Genomic DNA, 20,657 nt, shown 5'->3' with positions numbered 1-20,657 from the left:
TGCATGGGTGTTCCAAAATGATGGCACCAGCATCCTGACCACAGCCGTGGGATACATACTGTCCCCGTCATCAGTGCCATCATCCCCTTCTACAGCTACCCAAGGCCCCACAGTCAAGAAGCAGATTGGGGATTCAAGCCAGGTTTGGGGACACATGGTTCCCAAGTCCCTGCTGGGTGGCTTCTCCATGGGAAGTAATCAGGGCAGCAAAGTGTTTGGAGGACTCAAGGGCGAGGGGGCTGGCCCGAGGCCAAGGTCCATGGCATCTTCCAGGGAGTATTCATTACCAGTCTCGTAACAGCTAAGAAACACACTTGTCTACTCAGAAGCCACAGCCAGGCCAAGCTGGGAACAGGGCTCACTCCCCTCGCTGGGCGATCATGGCTCCTGTGCTCATGACTTTGATCTGCCCTACTGTTTCTGCCCAGAACCTTCTAGGGGACTGACGTGAGGCTTTGGGGGCTCTTTCGTGTTTAGAAATTGCACATTTTAATCATGGAATTTGTTGCTCTATTTGTTGCCACAGTGCGCTGCGTCCTGTTGTCTCACCAAATCCGACACTTTGCACCTGAATACAAGCAAGCATGGCTTGTCTGTTAAGAATGCCTTCCTCTAAAGTAATGCTTTACAGCCACCTTCAGTGTCACTGCATCTACTCCTTACAAAACGGTATTTAAACACCATCCCCCACCACACACTTGAAAGGGTACACAGAATTATCCTGCAACACAGCAATTCCATTCCACTCCTAGTATACACATCCCTAAGAAGGGAAAATCTACATCTACACAAAATCTTTCACGTATTTTGTGACATCTACTCCTTCACAAAATATGTGAATTGTCAGAATACTATTCACAAGAGACAGAAGTGGAACTAATCCACATTCATCAACTGAATGGAAGAAGAAAATGTATTATCTCTGTACAACAGAATAGTATGTGGCCATAAAAAGGAATGAAAACCACTAGTATACTTTGAGTAAAATTGTCCGGAGTGTGAGAAGCTGTGATTACCTTGAAGTAGTGAGATAAGTGAGGTAAAAAAATTTTTGCTTCTTTGCATTTTCTAAATTTTCTGCAATCACCCTATAGAAACTATTTTTACAAAATAAATTTTGAAATTTTATGAAATAAGCAGCAGCATCATGCTCATTTTACAGGCCAGGAAACCAGCTCAGTGACTTACAAGGGCAGGAATAGGAAAAGCTCCTGAGGACTCCAAGCCCCAGGCCAGTACTTCCATCTCTATCCCGCACATTCTGGAACAACTCCTCAGTCACACTGGTCATGACACCAAAGATCTCTGATCACTTAATCTGGGCAAAATAAGTAATGTGCTGGGCATGGTGGTTCATGCCTATAATTCCAACCCCAGCACCTTGGGAGGTCCAGGCGTGAGGATCACTTGAGGCCAGGAGTTTGAGACCAGCCTGGGCAACATAGTAAGACCCTGTCTCAAAACAAAAGCAAAGCCAAAACAGGAATGTGACACAGCAGACACATCTAGTAGAATTTTAAATCTAGTTTTGAAGCTCAGGTTCATCTTTTTCTGGCTGGCACTCTGATTCTAGCCACACACTTAAAAAATTTTTTCAAGGTGGAGTCTTGCTCTGTTGCCCAGGCTGGAGTACAATGGTAGGATCTCAGCTCACTGCAACCTCCGCCTCCTGGGTTCAAACAATTCTCCTGTCTCAGCCTCCCGAGTAGTTGGGATTATAGGTGCGCACCACCATGCCTGGCTAATTTTTGTATTTTTTAGTAGAGAGGGGGTTTCACCATGTTGTCCAGGCTGGTCTTTGAACTCCTGACCTCAGGTGATCCACCTGCCTTGGCCTCCCAAAGTGCTGGGATTACAGGGGTGAGTTACTGCACCTGCCCTCTAGCCACATACTTTATGTGCTTATAGCTGACAGCAAGGCATCAGCTCAGGGACAGCTTTTCAGGCCATGTGTTGTTCTCGAGCAAGTGCTTCCTCTGCAGCCCGTTATTCTTTCCCAGGTTTACTGGTGGGGGCCACGGCTCATTCTCCTTCTGGTTTAGATAAAAGCTCTTTCCTTATTTAGGAACTGACCACTGAGGAACTGATTCACACAGAAGGCACGTGCTGAATAAAGCAGCTGGTTTTGAAATGCTTTATTAACATTGACTTGAACAGTACAGTGTAGAGACCTTCATCACAAGCAGTACAGGACATCCTAACAAGCTTTCGCTGCTGCCTGACAGCCTCTCAACTGTGGAGGGAAGATTAAGGCAAACAGTGAAGGGAATTCCAGGGTGGCTGCAGGTGGCATGGCACAGAATTCCAAGGTGGGAACAGCAGTAGGTGTCATGGTGTTATTGTGCTGTGGAACCTAGGCTACTGCAATCTATACTTCAATTCACATTTTCTTTACTCATGAAGGAAATACACTGAAAAAACTATTACCTCTACCAGTTACGAAGGAAACACTTTTGAAGAATTGATGACCTCTACCACTTATCTATAGTCTTATCAGAAAACTTACTATCAGGTGGTTGTTTTGTTACCTATTTTTTTCACTTAAAGTTGTGTAACTCCCTTTAATGATTCAAAAATTACAGTGGTACTTGCATCCGCAGTCACTGTTTAAAGGATAAGTAGTTAGCTTGAATTTCCGAACTAGGGATGAAAGAAGGTGTTAACTGGCTTTGCTTTTAAGAAACAAAGCCTGACAGTATAGATTTAAATGAGTTTTGGAACAAACACAAACAAAGGGTAAAGAGGCCAAAAGACCAAGCTAACAGCTATTTTAGTTCAACATCATGCATTTTACGGCCACTATGATATGTCTGGCACTAATTCCATACATATCCAGCAATTCCTCGGACTTCCCACTCTGGGGCACTCCTGACACTGCCAGTGAATGAACCTGAATGTCAGGATCCATGGAGACGGCCGCACAGACAGCTTCCCCGATGCCACCTGGGAAAACAAGGATGTTAGGCCCTTTCGTGAAAGCAGCTCCTCAGCCTTAAAGCCTCACCACATAGAGGCCTTTGAATGCGTGGGAGGCACTTCTCAGTATGCCCCTTGTGGGACCAGGGGAAGGCTGGGGCAGGATTCTTTGTTCCTGCCCTGGTGGATCCCGCCCTGCATCCTTTCCCTGTCATCAACCTCAGGTGTGAGGGCAACTGTGTGCTGGGTCCCAGGAGTCCTTCAAGAGAATCAGGCACCACTTGTGCAGGCTCAGGGCCCCTGCCGCGTGGACACATGATGCTTTCCTTGCAACACATCATCTGTCCCACCTAACCTTTCCAGGCGCAAACACTGCCCAGTCCCTTCTCCCTGACACACTGTTTTTCTGCACTTGCTGTGTTCTCTGCTTGCAAGGCACTATTCCTGCTTCTTTCATCAGGGCACACTTTTTTTTTTTTTTGAGGCAGAGTCTTACTCTGTTTCCCAAGCTGGAGTGCAATGGTATGATCTCAGCTCACTGCAACCTCCACCTCCTGGGTTCCAGTGATTCTCCTGCCTCCACCTCCCAAGTAGCTGGGACTACAGGTGTGCACCACCACACCCAGCTAATTTTTGTATTTTTAGTAGAGCTGGGGTTTCACCATGTTGACCAGGCTGGCCTCAAGCGATCTACCTGCCTTGGCCTCCCAAAGCACTGGGATGACAGGTGTGAGCCACCATGCCTGGCCTGGGGCATACTATTCGTCATTCCAAACCTAAAGAAAGTGATGCTTTTCATGATGCCTCGCTTGCCTGCAATAGCCACTCCTCTGTGTTGCCACTGACCCAACCTGGTGACCGGGCACTGTGCACTCTGTTGGGGACACACAGATGTGGATGAGCGTGGCCCCACGCTTAGTGAACACCAAACAACAAAGGCATGCTGGGTGAGAGGTAGACTATAGGTGATGCCTGAGAGCATGCCACGTGGCCAATCAAGGAAAACAAAAACACCAAACCTTCCAAAGCATTCCCAATGCCCACACACACCTTGCGGGTAGTGATCCTCCACTGTAATGATGCGGCCCTCTGTGGCTTTTGCACTGGAGATGATGGTGGTGACATCCAGAGGTTTAATGGTAAACAGGTCGATGACACGGATAAAAATATCTGCAAAACAGCAAAAACCAGCTTGGTACAAGAAACAGACTTAGCTAACTAACATGCAGGGATAAAAATAAAAAGAGCACTCAGGGCATTGGAGGTAGCTCTAGTCCTACCTCTTCCCAGTTTGAACTTCAATGCTCAGACTCAACCAACTGACCTTGTTTCAAAAGCTCATCAGCAGCTGCTAAGGCTTCATACACAGTAATTCCAGCTCCAATAACTGTGACCTTGTCACTGACACAGTGGCGGAGGACCTGGTATAGTGCCAGCAAAACAGAACACCGTGGTTACTACACAGAATGCATCTCCAAGTGGAAGGCACTTTGCTATGCTGCTATCCTCCAATTCTAACAATTTCACTCCTTAATAATTTGCTACTAAAAAAATCAGATGCATTTACGAGCCAGGACACATACTTTTTGATAGGCAATTACACTGCTCCAGCTGTCCTGGAGCATAGATATGCCACATACCCATCAGGAGTCTGGTTTGAGAGCTCACTATGGCACGCAAATATTGGACTCCAATGACTAACACGTTAATGGGAACATGCTGGGCACTGGAAACACGCTCAGTGCTAAGATCTTGTGTGCCTGAGCTCTGAGAACCCTCACAGCCTCCCTGTAAGATCTGTTCAGTGGCACAACCATTCTGCAGCTGAGGAAAGCAAATCTCAAAGCAGGAGGAAGTGGCCCAGGGCAGGGCTGGGACCCACAGCCAGGCGGGGCTGACATCAAAGCCCTCGCTCTCAGTAACATACTATTCTGCAAGCGAAGACAGAGTTCCTGGGCTTCTTTCATAGTTTAGTTGCCTCCAAAGCTACCCATCGGAGGCATCTGGAATTATTCTCCACTTCCTCTCTGTATAGGTTTCCCTGTAGCTTAAGAACCATTGCTGATAGTACAGATAGGGTTTCTGAGCCACCCCATTCTTTGAGGATGCCCTGGCCTCTTAAAATACATATACACGCATGCACACATATTCATGTCCTCTTTGCAAAGCCCAGCCCTCTAACGATCCATGCCATGCATGTTATCACACACATTTAACTCACATCCTTTACTAGCAGTAAATTTACTTGCTTTTGTCAGGACAGGAAAATTATTAGAAAAAAGATGACAGAAATAAGCAAGCTCTGCAAACCATGTGAATGTCAAGAGACCCTCCCCATAGAAACAGAACCTGTAGTTAACACCAAAGGTGAACACTGACTTTTCTATTCGGTGGCGTTTCCCAGCTACCTCATGACACACAGTGGACAGTTCTGGAAACATCTGCTTTATGGCAGCACTCTGGCCATTCTGAGCACTTGCAACTGTGAATTCTGGAGCAGCCTAGTCCTTAGCAACCAAATCGGATGTTACCTGCTGCTCTTTCAAGAGTGGCTATGGGCAAACCTTTCTATACAGTACGATCCCAACTGTGTAAAATATACATATATGTCTAGAACAAAGACAGGAAGGAAGGAAGGAAGCATGCCAAAATGTCTGCAAGCTCCACTCCGTAGGTGATGAGCAGAGTCACTTATTTTCTCCATCGAGGTTTCTGGTTTTCCCCATGCATGGCCCTGACAGGCAGGCTGAGCAGGGGATGGTCAGTGTGGTAGGTAGGCCTGGGGAGATTGGGCTCACCACTCAGGCCTGGATTCTGGTCTTGGTACTCACAAGCTGTAAACCCTTAAGTAAGACACTTAACTTCTCCAATCCTCATCTAAAGATAGGGCTGATAACCTAACTTCTCAGGGCTTTTGTAAGAATACCAGAGATCATGTTCCCTTTTATTCCTGGTCTCAGATCTGTAAAATCTGAACCTAACAGATTATTCATTTCAAGTGATTCTACTATTTTTTGTCTCGTTTTGTTGTTAGAAACAGGGTCTTACTCTGTCACCCAGGCTGGAGTACAGTGGTGCAATCCATCATAGCTCACTGCTGCCTTGAATTCTGCGCTCCCCTATCCTCTTTCCTCAGCCTCCTGAGTAGCTGACACCACAGGTGCATGCCACCATACCCAGTTAATTTTAAAAATTTTGTAGAGATGGGAATCTCACTATGTTGCCCAGGCTGCTCTGGAATTCCTGGCCTCAAGCAATCTTCCCACCTTGGCCTCCCAAAGTGCTGGCTTCTGTTTTGTTCAGCTTGTGGCCAAGATAAATTACAGCCACGATGCTCAAGTGGCTTCATGTTATTATCTTTGAGCTCAACAACAAAAGACTCCATTTGGAAAGCAGAGAAGATCAGGCTAAGCTGAAGTTCATAGAATGTTCCTTCCCAAGGAAAAGCAGGTAAAGGTCACAACTGTTTTTCAAAAAAGTGACAGCAAAGAAAGGATGATGTCTCAACCTTGAAGATACCTGGTGATAGATTCAGAAGTGTTATTTTTACAGGAGATGATACTGAATAATGCTGGAGCGCTGAAGCCCTTACCTTGGCCTGTCCGATCTCAAAGCGTTCCTGTGGGGTGTAAATAACCATAGTTTCTGGTCGGGTGGTCCGAATGAAGCATATCCCCTAGGACATAAATGGAGCCATGGTTTAGAAAAGCAAACAATGGATTTCCAACAACAGACATTGAAAGAATTGAGCGAGGGGTGTGAACAGGACAGCTCTTTTTACTAAAACTGTAGGCTTTGGAGCACGGGGTGACCATATACAGCCAGTGGACGACACGTCCCAGCAGGGCCCTGGGGCTGCCCTGAAGGACAAGCTCCCCGTGCCATCACACCAATCCCCTTGGAAGATTCCCCAATACTCACTGACTTGTTCTGTCTGCACAGAACATTAACTCACAGCAGGAGCACTGACTCACATTGACTAGAAAGCCCAGAAAAGAATGTTAAAACATTAACTTTTGCCACAATAGCTTGTAATGCTTCATCCTTAGAAAGACCATAAACATCTATCTGAATACAAGATGACTCGCCCCTTTTCCGATCAGATGTAAATACATTTTTATGACCAATTTGAGCACATAAACATTTACCAGTATAAATGAACACTTGTATGTCTAACGTATTTGTTAATTTATATACATATTAATGGATGCATTATAAACGAATATAGCAAGAAACGTCACTACTGTTCATTCATACGCCATGACCCATCTTTATTCAGTGTCTTCACCAAGGCATAACTCAGCTGCAGTGAAATGCATACATCTTAAGTTCAGCACTTCCTGAATGCTGCATCCACTGTGGAGCCCTCATCCAAGCCCAGCAGCGTTTCCGCCAGCACAGGCCTTGTGCCTCTTTCCAGTCAGTCTCCACCCACTAAGAAGCAACCTCTACTCTAATTTCTATCACCTAATGTTGTTTTGCGCCTCTCTTGACCTTTCTAGAAATGAAATCCTATAGCATGTGTAAAATCACAGAACAATCTCCAAGATAAACTAATTTTAAAGGTATACAATTGGCCAGGTACGGTGGCTCATGCCTGTAATCCCAACACTTTGGGAGGCCAAGGCAGGTGGATCGCTTCAGGCCAGGAATTTTTAGACTAGCCTGGCCAACATGGTGAACCCCATCTCTCCACCAAAATACAAAAATCAGCCGGCCGTGGTGGAGCCGACCTCTAGTCCCAGCTACTCAGGAGGCTGAGGCGGGAGAACCTGGGAGGTGGAGGCAGAGGCTGCAGAGAACCGAGATCATGTCACTGCACTCCAGCCTGGGTGACAGAGTGAAACTGTCTCAAAAAAACAAAAAAAAAAACAAAAAAAAAAAAGAAAGAAAAGTACATAATAATATGTAAAGTGGGAGCCCACTTATATTAAAAAAAAAAAAAAATCAAAGAAACACCCATGAGTGCTTGGAAAGGGAACGTACAGTCCCCACCCCAACTGTGCCAGGGGTTACCTGTATGGGGCATGGGCGAGGTACAGGGTGGCAAGGGGAGCCTGCTGAATGTTAGCAGGACAGGCTGGAAATATCAAGGCCACACTGCCTTGTCTCCCGTGCAGCTAGGTTCTAAACAGGAATTGATTCTGTCCATCTGATGCCCTTTCATGAGGTCCCACACACTCTTGGCACCCTAAGCTGTTCCAAAGGCAAGCCAGGGCCAGGGAACATGGATTCGTCTGTAGTGGCTTCTTCACCTCTGGCTGCAGCCACTGGGGGCTAACACTATAGTCTGGGACTCTGCCTGGGGCTTGCTCCTGCGGCTTCTTAAGCACCCTTTGTTAAACACCTTCTCCTGCTTACAATACCCAGAATGGTCCCTGCATCTTCTGCTGAGCCCTGACTGAGACAGGCTGTCAGGCTCTGTTCAGTATCCTGTACTGTTTGACTCTTTTACAAAGCAAATGTGTTTGTGTGTATAATCACCTGTTTTTCATAAAAAATTCTATCACCAAATGTTCTAAAATGAATTATCACTTTTTTGCTGAGAAAAAAAGTCCAGTCATCAGTATGAAACTAGCAGCAGAGTCCAGAAGCATTTTCTGTCTGAAACTAGTATCCCCTCAAAAATACCTTGGTATTGGCCGCCAGAGAAACAGCATGCTCTGTGGAGACAGCATCAGTTGGGTAGAAGATCGTGCACTTGGGAATGGTTCGGAACATGGCTATATCCTCCAGGGCCATCTGGGAAGCACCGTCTTCACCTGAGAGAACCACAGCCCGATGAAAACATGAGCATAACCCCATTAGGAACCTGCCCTCCACGCGCTTCTAGCTCTGAAGAAGCAATCATTCCTATTGCCACTGGATGTCCCAAGTTCTAGCAGAGCCCCATAAATGGTCCTGCTGCATCCTTGTAACTCATTTACATTGTGTTCTTGCACGCCTGTCTCCCTTGAGAACTCACTGTGATGCCTCGGGTTAGGCTCCCAGTTGACTTTTCAGATGTCTCTCCAAGCTACTGTCCACAATGGCTGAGAATTGGCCTGAGTTTGGCCTGCTAAGCCTCTGAACCCATGCTCTTTAGGAAGGTCCTCGGGCTTTGTTCTACCTTTTCTGCTCTACCTTTTATACATCCAGAGACCGGGTTTTACATACCAAAGTGGTCTTTTTCATTTCTCCAGGCCTTCCAAGTAGTTAACACACCTTTAAGGCACATTGAGGGTGCTACAGGGTACTTTAGGGTATATGTGGGAACGCAGTTTCTGGCCAGAAATGTGAGAGAAATCTTATTGTGCACTGGGTGGCTTAGCTCCTCTCAGCTAGGAAGGGGACTGTCACCATGCACGCTGCCTTGCCTAGGACCACTGTCTAACCTCAACAGCCCAGCTTTTTTTTTTTTTAAATTAACTTATTATTTTGAGACAGTCTCGCTCTGTTGCCCAGGCTTGAGTGCACTGGGCGATCTCAGCTCACTGCAACCTCCACCTCCCAGGTTTAAGTGATTCTCCTGCCTCAGCCTACCAAGTAGCTGGGATTACAGTCATGTGCCAACATGCCTGGCTAAGTTTTGTATTTTCAATAGAGATAGGGTTTCACCATATTGGTCAGGCTGGTCTCGAAATCCTGACCTCAGGTGATCCACCTGCCTCGGCCTCCCAAAGTGCTGGGATTACAGGTGTGAGCCACTGCCCTGGCTTTTTTTTTTTGGACAAAGTCTCTATCGCCAGGCTGGAGTGCAGTGGTGTGATCTTGGCTCACTGCAGCCTCTGCCTCCTGGGTTCAAGCAATTCTCCTGTCTCAGCATCCTGAGTAGCTGGAATACAGGTGCACGCCACCACACCTAAGTTTTCTAATTTTAGTAGAGATGGGGTTTCACCAAGTGCTGGGATTACAGGCATGAGCCACTGCGCCCAGCCTTTCAGTTCTTCTTTGGATGGAACCTAGCGCCACTTTCTCCATGCGACTATTTCAAAACTGACACTGAGCACAGCCACAGGTGGACTCAAGGACCTAGGCCCCTCTGTCCCTGCAACACTACCACGCCTCCTCTCCCTGGCTACCACCTGTGCCTCCAGCTTCACCCAGACAGCCGTGACTCCAGCTCCATCTAGAGCCATCTCGTCCAGCCTCATTCTCCCATGGAGTCCCTGAGATGGCTCCCCAATGTGCACCTCTGGCATTCTAGAAGTGTGTGCAGCCATATCTACTGAGCCATCTGCCTGCCACAGGCACGCCAGCTGGCTCATCTTCCCATGTCATTTCTGTCATTCATGAAAATGACTCCCTGACGTTTCCCAAGTGAGGAATCCTGGAGATCGGTGTGTTTTGCTCTTCACACCATCGCAGAGTGCTCCATCTGTTAGGAGGCACACTCACCTCTCTCTTCACTCTTAGACCCCCTCCCTACCCCATGGCTTTCTCCCACCTTGCACACCTTCTTTCAATCCCTCTCCGGCTTTCCGTTGCCTGTGGTTTCCTTCTAGCCCACCTGCCAGGTGAATACTATTCTGAAAAGGGCGTGTTTGTAAGAGTTCCTGCCTTGTGTCATGCTCCAGGGTTCTCGCTGCCCTAGGCAGGAAGGAGGGAGTGGTGGTCCCAGCCCCCCTCCCACCTGAGCAGGCTGTGCAGCCAGCCAGAATGCTCCTTGTCCTCTGTGATGCTGTTCACCTTGTTAGATTGCAACCACAGCGAGGGCAGAAAAGGCTCTATGACTCTGCCAGTCCTGTCCATAACCTGCACACAGCTCCACACACAAGGGGCACTCAGGATAGGCAACTGTTTCTCACTGTCTGAAACTACAGTACCACCGAGAGATGCACTTCAAAAGTTGCCCTGAGTGTCTGACACTTTTAAAGAACAATATGGCTCTTTCAAGAAAAAGACTTGAATAATCAAACTTCATGGAACCATAAGGAAATTCATGGTTTAACCAATCACATGCTTATCTTTCTCTGTGAAGGAGGAAGGCTATCAAGACGATGGCATTTAGAACCCTTACCAACAGATACCCCACAGTGGGAACCAATAATGTTGATGTTGCTCTCAGACAGGCCTCCTATACGGATCTGATCAAATGCTCGAGTCAGAAAGGCAGCAAAGGTGCTAGCAAAAGCAATGGTCCGTCCACGGGAGGCACAGCCCAGCGCCACGCTCACCTGCAACACAGAGAACATGAATCAGAACATCCCTGGATACTGCCCCCACTGCCCCTTCCCCCACAGTCCCCACGATAACCCCCATTCTGCACCTGGTGAACTGCTCTGAAATTCTAGCATGCGTCCTTCCCACGCCCCTCTTTCCTCAAACCCTGGGCACCCGTCTGTCCCTCCTGCTCAGATGGTGCCCTCAGCTCATAGCTCCTAGAGAGCAAGAGATGAGTCTCTCCTGCCTGCCCTCCTGGTGCCCGCAGTCTTCCAGGGTCCACGCCCTGACAGGACATCCTGAATCCATACTGTTCCTTTCTCACAGGGGTCCCCAGCCATGCAGCTCCTCCTCCCCTCTTGTGCTACCTCCCTTTCTCTTGGATCATTCCATTTCCATTCAGGTGTGTGCCAGTACCTTTTATCTGCACACCCCCATCTCTGCCTTGTCCTGCCTTCACATCTGTGTTCTCCTTCACAGCAAACTTCTCAAAACTTGCCTAGAGTCATTGCCCCTTCCTTCTCATTTTCCACGCTCTTCCCAGCCAACTTCATCTAGGCTACCATCCCCACAAGGTACCTCGAAGCCACAAAACCAAGAGGCTGCCTGACCTTGGCTGGCCTGTGACTTGACTTGACCCCTTATCTCAAGACATTTCCTCCTCTCGGTTTCTGCAGTGTGGCAGTGGCCCGGTGCTGTCGCCTCATGGGCGCTGCTGGGGCAAGTCCTCAGGGCCCTGCGCATCCTTGGGAAGTCGCATCTGGCCCAATGCTCCCCTGATCTGCATTCTGGTAATGACCCCCACTTTACATTGCCATTCCTTACCCCACTTCCCCAGAAGTCTGGGCTCAAATACCCCAGTAGGCTTCAAACTAGAATACAAACCTCTCTGGGGCTACACACAGGCTTTCCAAAGGGGATGTGGCTGTGGGTGTTACACTCAAGATCCCAAACTCCACATCAACTCTGTCTACATTCATCTGCCAAAAGGAGGGTCCGTGCTTCCCTTCCAGTCTTTTTTTTTTTTTTTTGACAGGGTCTTGCTCTGTCACCTAGACTGGGGTGCAGTGGCACAATCTTGGCTCACTGCAACCTCCACCTCCCAGGTTCAAGCAATTCTCCTGCCTCTGCCTCCCGAGTAGCTGGGATTACAGGCACCCGCCACCATATCCGCCTAATTTTTGTATTTTCAGTAGGGACGAGGTTTCACCATATTGGTCAGGCTGGTCTCGAACTCCTAACCTTAGGTGATCCACCCACCTCGGCTGGCCTCCCAAAGTTCTGGGATTACGGGTGTGAGCCACTGCCCCAGGTCTCCCACTGTCTCTTTTAACAATCACTTCCTAGCAACCTGATCCCCAAAGGGCATGCTCTCAGTCACCTGACTCTTACAGGGGGATCATCCTGGAGTGAAGAACCTCCAGACCCAAGCAAAAAGGACAGTTTGAAATAACTCCGCTGGCGGAGAAAAAGCGAAGAACTTCATTAATGCAACTGTCAACTCTGCAAATAATCTGTATAAACAACTTTACATGAAAGATCAGTATGTGATTTTTTTGGCTTATAACTGGGAAGGAATTCAAAGAATTGAGTGACATTCCTCCAACAAAACTTCCCTTCCCATCTACTTATTCATGTAAGGTTTCGTAGCACATCATTAAAATGAAAAACAGGAACAGAATCTGTTCTCAATGCTATCACATTCAAATTACAAGTATATTCATCCACTAACATACTAGCTAATAATAATAAAAACTCTATCTCAGTCCAGGAAAAAAAACAACCTAATGCTCAGAGGCCTATAATTTTTTTTAAAAAAGCTCTCAATTTATATGCATATTTTTGTTGCAGAGAAAAATGACAGGACAATCAATCAAAGCTTTCATGCATAAAGATATATTGGGGAAATAAATGGAATGGAAATTGGAAATCAAGTAGAAAAAGGGATTTAATTTCTGACAAAGAGAAGTGGCTTAGCATGATTTTTTTTTTTTTTTAATTAGAGACCAGGTCTCACTATGTTGTTGAGGCTGGTCTTGAACTCTTTGTTTTTTTAAATGGAGTCTCGCTCTGTTGCCCAGGCTGGAGTGCAGTGGCGCGATCTCGGCTCACTGCAAGCTCCGCCTCCCGGGTTCACACCATTCTCCTGCCTCAGCCTCCCGAGTAGCTGGGACTACAGGCGCCCGCCACCATGCCTGGCTAATTTTTTTATTATTATTATTTTTATTTTTATTAGAGACAGGGTTTCATCATGTTAGCCAGGATTGTCTCAATCTCCTGACCTCGTGATCCGTCCGCCTCGGCCTCCCAAAGTGCTGGGATTACAGGCATGAGCCATCACGCCCAGCCTGGTCTTGAACTCTTGAACTCCAGCAATCCTCCAGCTTCACCCTCCCAAAGTGCTGGGATTACAGGTGAGCCACTATGCCCAGCCAGTGTCATCTTTAACGGCATGATTTGAGTATTAAAATATCAAAAATGTCAATATATGAACAACTACGTCCTTTGCAACTATTTAAATTTGTGATTAAAAATTTAGATGTGGCCAGGCATGATGGCTCATCCTCATAGTCCCAGCTCCTCAAGAGGCCGAGGCCAGAGGATCCCTTGAGCCCAGGAGTTTAGGCTGTGGTGAGCCATGACTATGCCACTGCATTCCAACCTGGCTGACAGAGCAAGACTCCATCTCTACAAAAAACAAAAATAAAAAAATGATGTTAGCTTAAAAACTACGCCAAGGGATAGGTAGTTTAGAAAACTGCATTTAGCAGTGTGGAGCAGCCACATGTGAAAATGACTGATCTACTGCCCAGCCATCTGATACCACTGTCTCCCCTCCGTACATCTAACAGGTGCCCCAACCCCCTAGGCCGACACAGAGCTCCTTCCTGCTGGTGCCCCCCAGTCCATTTCTCCCCCAGTCTTGTCAATCTCAAGAGGTGACACCACCTTCCCCAGGTGCTGTCGCCCACACTCAAGTGCCAGCCTTGGTTCCTGTCCTGACACCTGCTGTTGGCATCCTGCTGGCTCTCCTGCCAAGGCAATATGTGACAAGTCTGCTTCCCTCCGACTCCACAGCTACTGCCCTAGTCCAAGTCACCGTCTCCTTCTCCTCCCTTTCCTACGTGAAGCCATTCTTCACTCTTCAGAGTTTCGGAAAATGCAGGCTGTTGCTTTCCTGCTTCAAGCCCTCCACTTGCTTCCCAGCAAACTGCAAGAGAACCACAGATACTGAACAGGGCCTCTATAAGAGCCCGTATGACCTGGGCCCTGGAGACCTTTCTGTGTTCACCATGCTTCTACCACTTGGCCTTCCCTCTGCACTCCAAACATCCCAAGCCTGGCCTGCTCGCCTTTTCTTTACAACTTTTTTCCAACTATGAGAACATATCAGCAGGCAGGGAGAAGACTACATGGCTGTGTGCTGAGGGAATCAGTGAGGTGGGGAGCAAACTTTTTGATAGGAGCATCAATCCAGAAAATTATAGACTGCATTGTTTTCCATTCAAAATGAAAATAGCTTAATGAGCCAGGCTCGGGGGCTCACGCCTATAATCCCAGCACTTTGGGAGGCCGAGGCAGGTAGATTACCTGAGGTCAGGAGTTGGAGACCAGCCTGACCAACATGGTGAAACCCTGTCTCTACTAAAAATACAAAAATTAGCCAGGCGTGGTGGCACATGTCTGTAATCCCAGCTACTTGGGACGCTGAGGCAAGGGAATCGCTTGAACCTGGGAGGCAGAGGTTGCAGTGAGCTGAGATCGTGCCACTGCACTCCAGCCTTGATGACAAAGAGAGAGACAAACTCCATCTTGAAAAAACAAAAAACAACAGAAAAACCAAATGGCCCAGCAGAGCATGGGGAGCTGTGGGGGTACCCATCTCAATAGGGGTGCTTTTTGGCTTCAGTCAACTGGCGTCAGGAGGGAATGCCACCCTGTGGTAGCAGTTCTTCCCATTTTTCAAAAGAATCCAGAAATGTGTATTCTATATAAGACCTCCTGATTCTTCTTTTTTGAGATGGGGTCTCGCTGTTTCACAGGCTGGAAGGCAGTGGTACACTGCAGCATTAAAGTCCCAGGATCAAGCATCCCCCTTGCCTTAAGAGTCCTGAGTAGCTGGGACTGCAGGCTTGTGCCACCACACCTATAATCTGATTTTTAAATGCTGGCAACTAATTTTTAAAAAATTTAAAACACTGGCCAGGCGCGGTGGCTCATGTCTGTACTCCCAGCACTTTGGAGGCTGAGGTGGGCGGATCACGAGGTCAGGAGATCGAGACCATCCTGGCTAACACAGTGAAACCCCGTCTCTACCAAAAAAATACAAAAAAATTAGCAAGGTGTAGTGGCGGGCGCCTGTAGTTCCAGCTACTCGGGAGGCTGAGGCAGAAGAATGGCATGAACCCAGGAGGCGGAACTTGCAGTGAGCTGAGCACTCCACTCCAACCTGGGCGACAGAGCGAGACTTCGTCTCAAAAAAAATTTATTTTAAATACTACTTGTTCCACATAAAGTCACTGGTGGTCACATAAGACCTGCTGGCCTGTGGTTTTCTGGCATAATGACAGGAGATGGGCAACATCTATGACGCACAGAGCTTTAGAGTTCAAAGGGTTTACTGGCAGTAATTCCTTCCTCTCTTGAGAGAGGTGTGCTTGTGTGCATGTGCTTGAGATACTCGCTGCATTAGTACCACTCTGGGGAGAGACTGAGGCACAGATAAGCAGAATGGCTTTGCCTAAGGCACCAGCTCTAAGTATTGATATTCTGTGATTGCAGTAAGTACAACATTTGCATTTCTGTGATATATTAGGCCCCTCTACAGTGGAGAGAAAGAAATTGCATTCCCTGTGACTCCTCAACCAATGTGCCTCTGGGTGGTTGCAGAATTGGGCAGAAGGAGCTACTAGGGAGACTGGGATGCTTCAGGCCCAGAGCCCTGGGTTCAGATGGTTCTAGGCTCAGAGGACCCACTGTCTGTGGCCTTGGGCTGCTGCCCTCAGCCAACTTGGAGAGGGTGCCAGAGAGTGCCGAGTAGTCTATTACGGCCCTTGTAGCAGACCTAGAAGCTACCTCTCAGACTCTACCTGGCTACTTGCCTCCTGTTTCCCTGGAATTTTTTTTCCAGTCCTTTTGCTTTCATAAATGGAAAGAAAAACTAGCACAGGCTGGCCTCCTGTGTCCAGTGGGCAATTGTAAGAAGCCCTGAGAGACACTACACACTCACCATGTTTTGCTCAGCCATAAAGCACTCGATGAAACGCTCAGGGTACTCTTTGTTGAATATCTCAGAGAAGTAAGAGTACTTGGTGTCACCATCCAGCACAATGACTCTGTCGTTTGCATAGCCCAGCTTAGCCAGAGCCAAACCACATGCTCTCCGGGTAGCTATCTAGAAGAAAGAATCAGGTGGTAGAGTTTCTTCAAATGCATTTAGAAGGAATGACTACAGAAGGAAGGTACCATATCGTAGAATGACAAATTATCATCTATCTTGAAGAAAGTAAATTCGTGACTCACCAAAAATTCCTTTCATGTCATAAACATGGATTACTAGCCAATCTTAAATCCATACTAAATAGCTGATGTGGCACCCAAGTTTTTCTCAAATTGTGCTCTTTTTAGTTAACATCCCCCCCAGACCCCCACACTTCCTAAGCAGGTAAACACTCCACAGCTCAGGAGTGAGATTTCCAACATCAATGGTTCTCATTTTATTTTTCAAATTACTTGGCCAGGTGTGGTGGCTCACACCTGTAATCCCAGCATTTTGGGAGACTGAGGCAGGTGGACCACCTGAGGTCAGGAGTTCGAGACCAGCCTGGCTAACAAGGTGAAAGCCCATCTGTACTAAAATACAAAAATTAGCTGGGCATGATGGTGGATGCCTATAATCCCAGCTACTTGGGAGGCTGGGGCAGAAGAATCACTTGAACCCAGGAGGCAGAGGTTGCAGTGAGCCAAGCACTCCAGCCTGGGTGACTGAGCGAGACTCCATCTCCAAAAAAAAAAAAAAAAAAGTTGAATTTTATGAATTGCTTTTGTTTAGTGTGTATGATGATCACACTTCCCCCCCTCCTTTGACCTATACTAGAACATCTCCTGGCATGAATCATCTGCATTACTAGTTTGAGCTCACTGATTCACTTAACTTTTTAAATGTACTAATGAAGTTGAGATGGGTTAATGTTCTATTTAGAATTCTTATATTGCTATTCACAAATAAAGTTGCTCTACCGTTTTCTTTAGGCTAGCTTTGTCACATTTTCGCCTCATAAATAAATCGCGATGACATTTTCATATTCCTCCGTATTTGGAAAAATGTGAAACAGTTTAGAAATTACTCTTTTCGGCCGGGCGCGGTGGCTCAAGCCTGTAATCCCAGCACTTTGGGAGGCCGAGACGGGTGGATCACGAGGTCAGGAGATCGAGACCATCCTGGCGAACACGGTGAAACCTCGTCTCTACTAAAAAAAATACAAAAACTAGCCGGGCGAGGTGGCGGGCGCCTATAGTCCCAGCTACTCGGGAGGCTGAGGCAGGAGAATGGCGGGAACCCGGGAGGCGGAGCTTGCAGTGAGCTGAGATCCGGCCACTGCACTCCAGTCCGGGCGACAGAGCGAGACTCCGCCTCAAAAAAAAAAAAAAAAAAAAAAGAATTACTCTTTTCGTGAAGGTAAAAATGAGTCACTCTTATATAACCTGGTGAGCCTGGAGCTTTGGGGGATAGCCCTTGGATAGTTTTCTCCATTTTTTCTAGGGCTATTGATCCATTTAAGTTTTTTATACCTCTTTTAGTCAATTTTGATATTTTATGTATTCCTAAAAATGCTCCCCTCTTCACATGTTTTCATACCAATTATACAACTATGGCATTACACAGTTTTCTTAAAAAAAATATATTTTTTTTTGAGACAGAGTCTCCCTCTGTTGCGCAGGCTGGAGTGCAGTGGCCTAGTCATAGCTCACTATCCCCTCAAACTCCTGGGCTCAGGTGATCCTCCTGCCTCAGTCTCCAGAGTAGCTGGAATCACATTATGGCCTGGCTAATTTTTAAATTGTATGTAGAGATGGTCTTACTACTTTGCCCAGGCTAGTCTTGAACTCCTGGGCTCAAGTGGTCTTCCTGCCTTGGCCTCCTAATAGTGCTGGGATTACAGGTGTGAGCCACTGTGCCTGGCCACCCCTTTGTTGATACACCTTTTTCTTCTTCTGGTTTTTATCTTCTGATTTCTCAAGTATTCAAAATTCATTTATTTTTAACCCTCATTACCAGGCTAAGAAAACACAAACAACACTCAAAATTTCTCCAAATAAAGAAGGGTCAGAAAGTGTGTCCTTCCTCCCTAGGCTCGCCATCTTACTTCCTCTAGGCCATAGAGAACTCGCCTATGTCAGGTCTGCTATACCAGAAGGCAGGATGTAAACATGCTAAAAACCAAAAGGACTTGATATTCAGAGTTTTGTGCATAATTTTATTCCTTTTTGAGGTTTCTGATGAATTGGCCTGCTCCTCTGTGTATTCAGAGAGTAAGTTCAAAAGATCAGCCCGCCTAGGACCAGTATTCTTAGCGGAGATACAGAATTGTAGCAGTTTCGTGCACAAACCAAAGTTAGGAAGCAATAAAAAGGCACACCACACCAGGAGTTAATAAATAGCAATGGACCAATCAGAAAATTCAGACGCACATGTGAAAGCCAAAAATAAAAATCAGACCTAAAAAGAGAAGGGGGGCTAGGAGTGGTGAAGGATCAAGTACCTACTGGGTGCAATGTCCACTACTCTGATGCTGGGTGCACGGAAAGCCCAGACCTCACCGCTACACAAAATCTATCCATGTGACAGAACTGCACTTTGTACCCCAAATCTATTTTTTAAAATGGCAAACCTCTCTTTATTGCTTATAAACTGTTATATTTACTCTAATAATTATTCGTCCGTGAGACCAGAATAATGAAGAATCCTGTGTATATATGAACAACATTAGAGAACAAAGCAGTTGACATACCTTATTTATTCAATTATCCACCTTTCTGCCTACCTTGTCACCAACTCTGTAATCAGGTGGAGAGATCATCCTTACATCTGTGATGTTGACTTCAGGTGAGTCCTCAATGGGGCGCTGTGGGTCAAGCCTCCTGCTGGTCTGTATCTGGCTCTCAATTAATTTGATGATGGCATCTGCTCTTTCTCTTGGCATTGGCTTTCCATGCCAACTTTCTGCATCCTCAATACCTGTAACGAAACAAATAAAAGACATCCATCCTAAATACTGAATGAGTGCCTATGAGGTCACCTGAAAAACAGACCCTGATGAAAAAGACGTCACCCAAGGACTCACAGGAGGAACACCTGACACGGAGGGCTGGGATGCTGCTGCAGCCAGAGAGAACACCTTGGATAAAGGCCTTGAGGCTTTCTGTTTTGAGACAGGGGTCTCACGCTATGACTCCTCCCCAAGCTGGAGTGCAGCAGGTGGTCATAACTCACCACAGCTTCCAACTCCTTGGGCTCGAGTGATCCTCCCGCCTCCGCCTCCTAAGTAGCTGGGATTATAAGTGCAAGCCACTGCACCTAGCTATGCCCCTGAGGGCCACTGGTGAGTGGAAGGGAGAATGATGACAAGGCTGGAGAGACAGGTAGGGCAGACCATGGAGGGTGGGTCTTGTGGGTATGAGAAGTTTGAGTTTTATCTAAACCAAGATTGGAAACCATTGAAGGGTTTGGAGTGGGGAAAGTGACTGATCAGATCCATTATAGAAAGATCACTGTGGTGGCAGTGTAGAGACTGGTGCGGAGGCAGGCCAGCTGGAACTTTGGGAGAGATGATGGGTGTGTGGCAACAGCCATGGTAGTAGAGACGGGGAGGAGTGAATGGGTCCAAGATACGTAATCTAGGGGACTGGGTGTATGTGGGGCCTATGAGGGGAGGCAGAGGCAAGGCCAATACCCAGGGTCCTGCCGGGAGCACACTGGCAAAATAAGTTACTGAACGGAGGGTACCAGAGTAAAACTATATTTTCGGTAGGAGTCACAGAACGGTTTTATTCTAAAATGTCTATAGTCTTAAAAAAAAATCCAGGAACCACACTCTTTGTAATGAGTTAAATTGAGATAAACAATTTCAGCTGTCAGCCTTGAAATGTGAGAGTTGGTGATTCCAAGCTCCCTTCTTCCCCAACTCCCAGGGTTCTTCCAGAAAAGTGTGGACCTAGGCACGTGTTTAAGTATGCACTCTTATTCTGCACCTGCTCATACACACAGCACACTTTCTGATTCTACTAACCACAGAGATTGTTCCCCGTCAGTCCTCCAATGGGCTGTACTCCTAGCCACTCCCTCGTGCAGGTAGTACATCACTGTCCACCTGCTAGGGCTTTTGATGTCCCCTCCTACGCTAAGCAGACACTAGCTAGTGAAAATAAGAGAGCAGGAGCCTCCAGCATATACTCCAGGCAGAATTGCTATTCACTAAATGAGTCATCTTCCTAGGCCCATCTAAGCCTCTCCCCGCCTCTGCTGCTGAGCGGACAGATGCTTTTAACAACCAGGAGCAAGAGGAAAGCGCTTGCTTACTTGGTGTGCCCCGGCCTTG

At 47.0% G+C, this 20,657-nt stretch overlaps 1 protein-coding gene across 1 annotated transcript in view; it reads right to left on the bottom strand.

The window, feature by feature from the left end:
• Positions 1-2,120: 2,120 nt before the first annotated feature.
• TKTL1 (transketolase like 1) overlaps positions 2,121-20,657 on the bottom strand; it is a 31,420-nt gene continuing 12,883 nt past the window's right edge. Inside the window, 9 exon segments of the mRNA XM_033178605.1 lie at positions 2,121-2,943; positions 3,967-4,086; positions 4,241-4,337; positions 6,509-6,592; positions 8,548-8,678; positions 10,916-11,072; positions 16,289-16,453; positions 19,104-19,297; positions 20,639-20,656. Coding sequence (XP_033034496.1) covers positions 2,771-2,943; positions 3,967-4,086; positions 4,241-4,337; positions 6,509-6,592; positions 8,548-8,678; positions 10,916-11,072; positions 16,289-16,453; positions 19,104-19,297; positions 20,639-20,656 — 1,139 coding nt within the window. The 3' untranslated portion in view covers positions 2,121-2,770.

The sequence above is a fragment of the Trachypithecus francoisi genome, unplaced genomic scaffold, assembly GCF_009764315.1.
Source record: "Trachypithecus francoisi isolate TF-2019V2 unplaced genomic scaffold, Tfra_2.0 Contig00133, whole genome shotgun sequence".
NCBI classification, from domain to species: Eukaryota; Metazoa; Chordata; class Mammalia; order Primates; family Cercopithecidae; genus Trachypithecus; species Trachypithecus francoisi.
The sequence above is the reverse complement of the archived record's forward strand: the minus strand, read 5'-3'. Positions and strand labels throughout refer to the sequence as shown.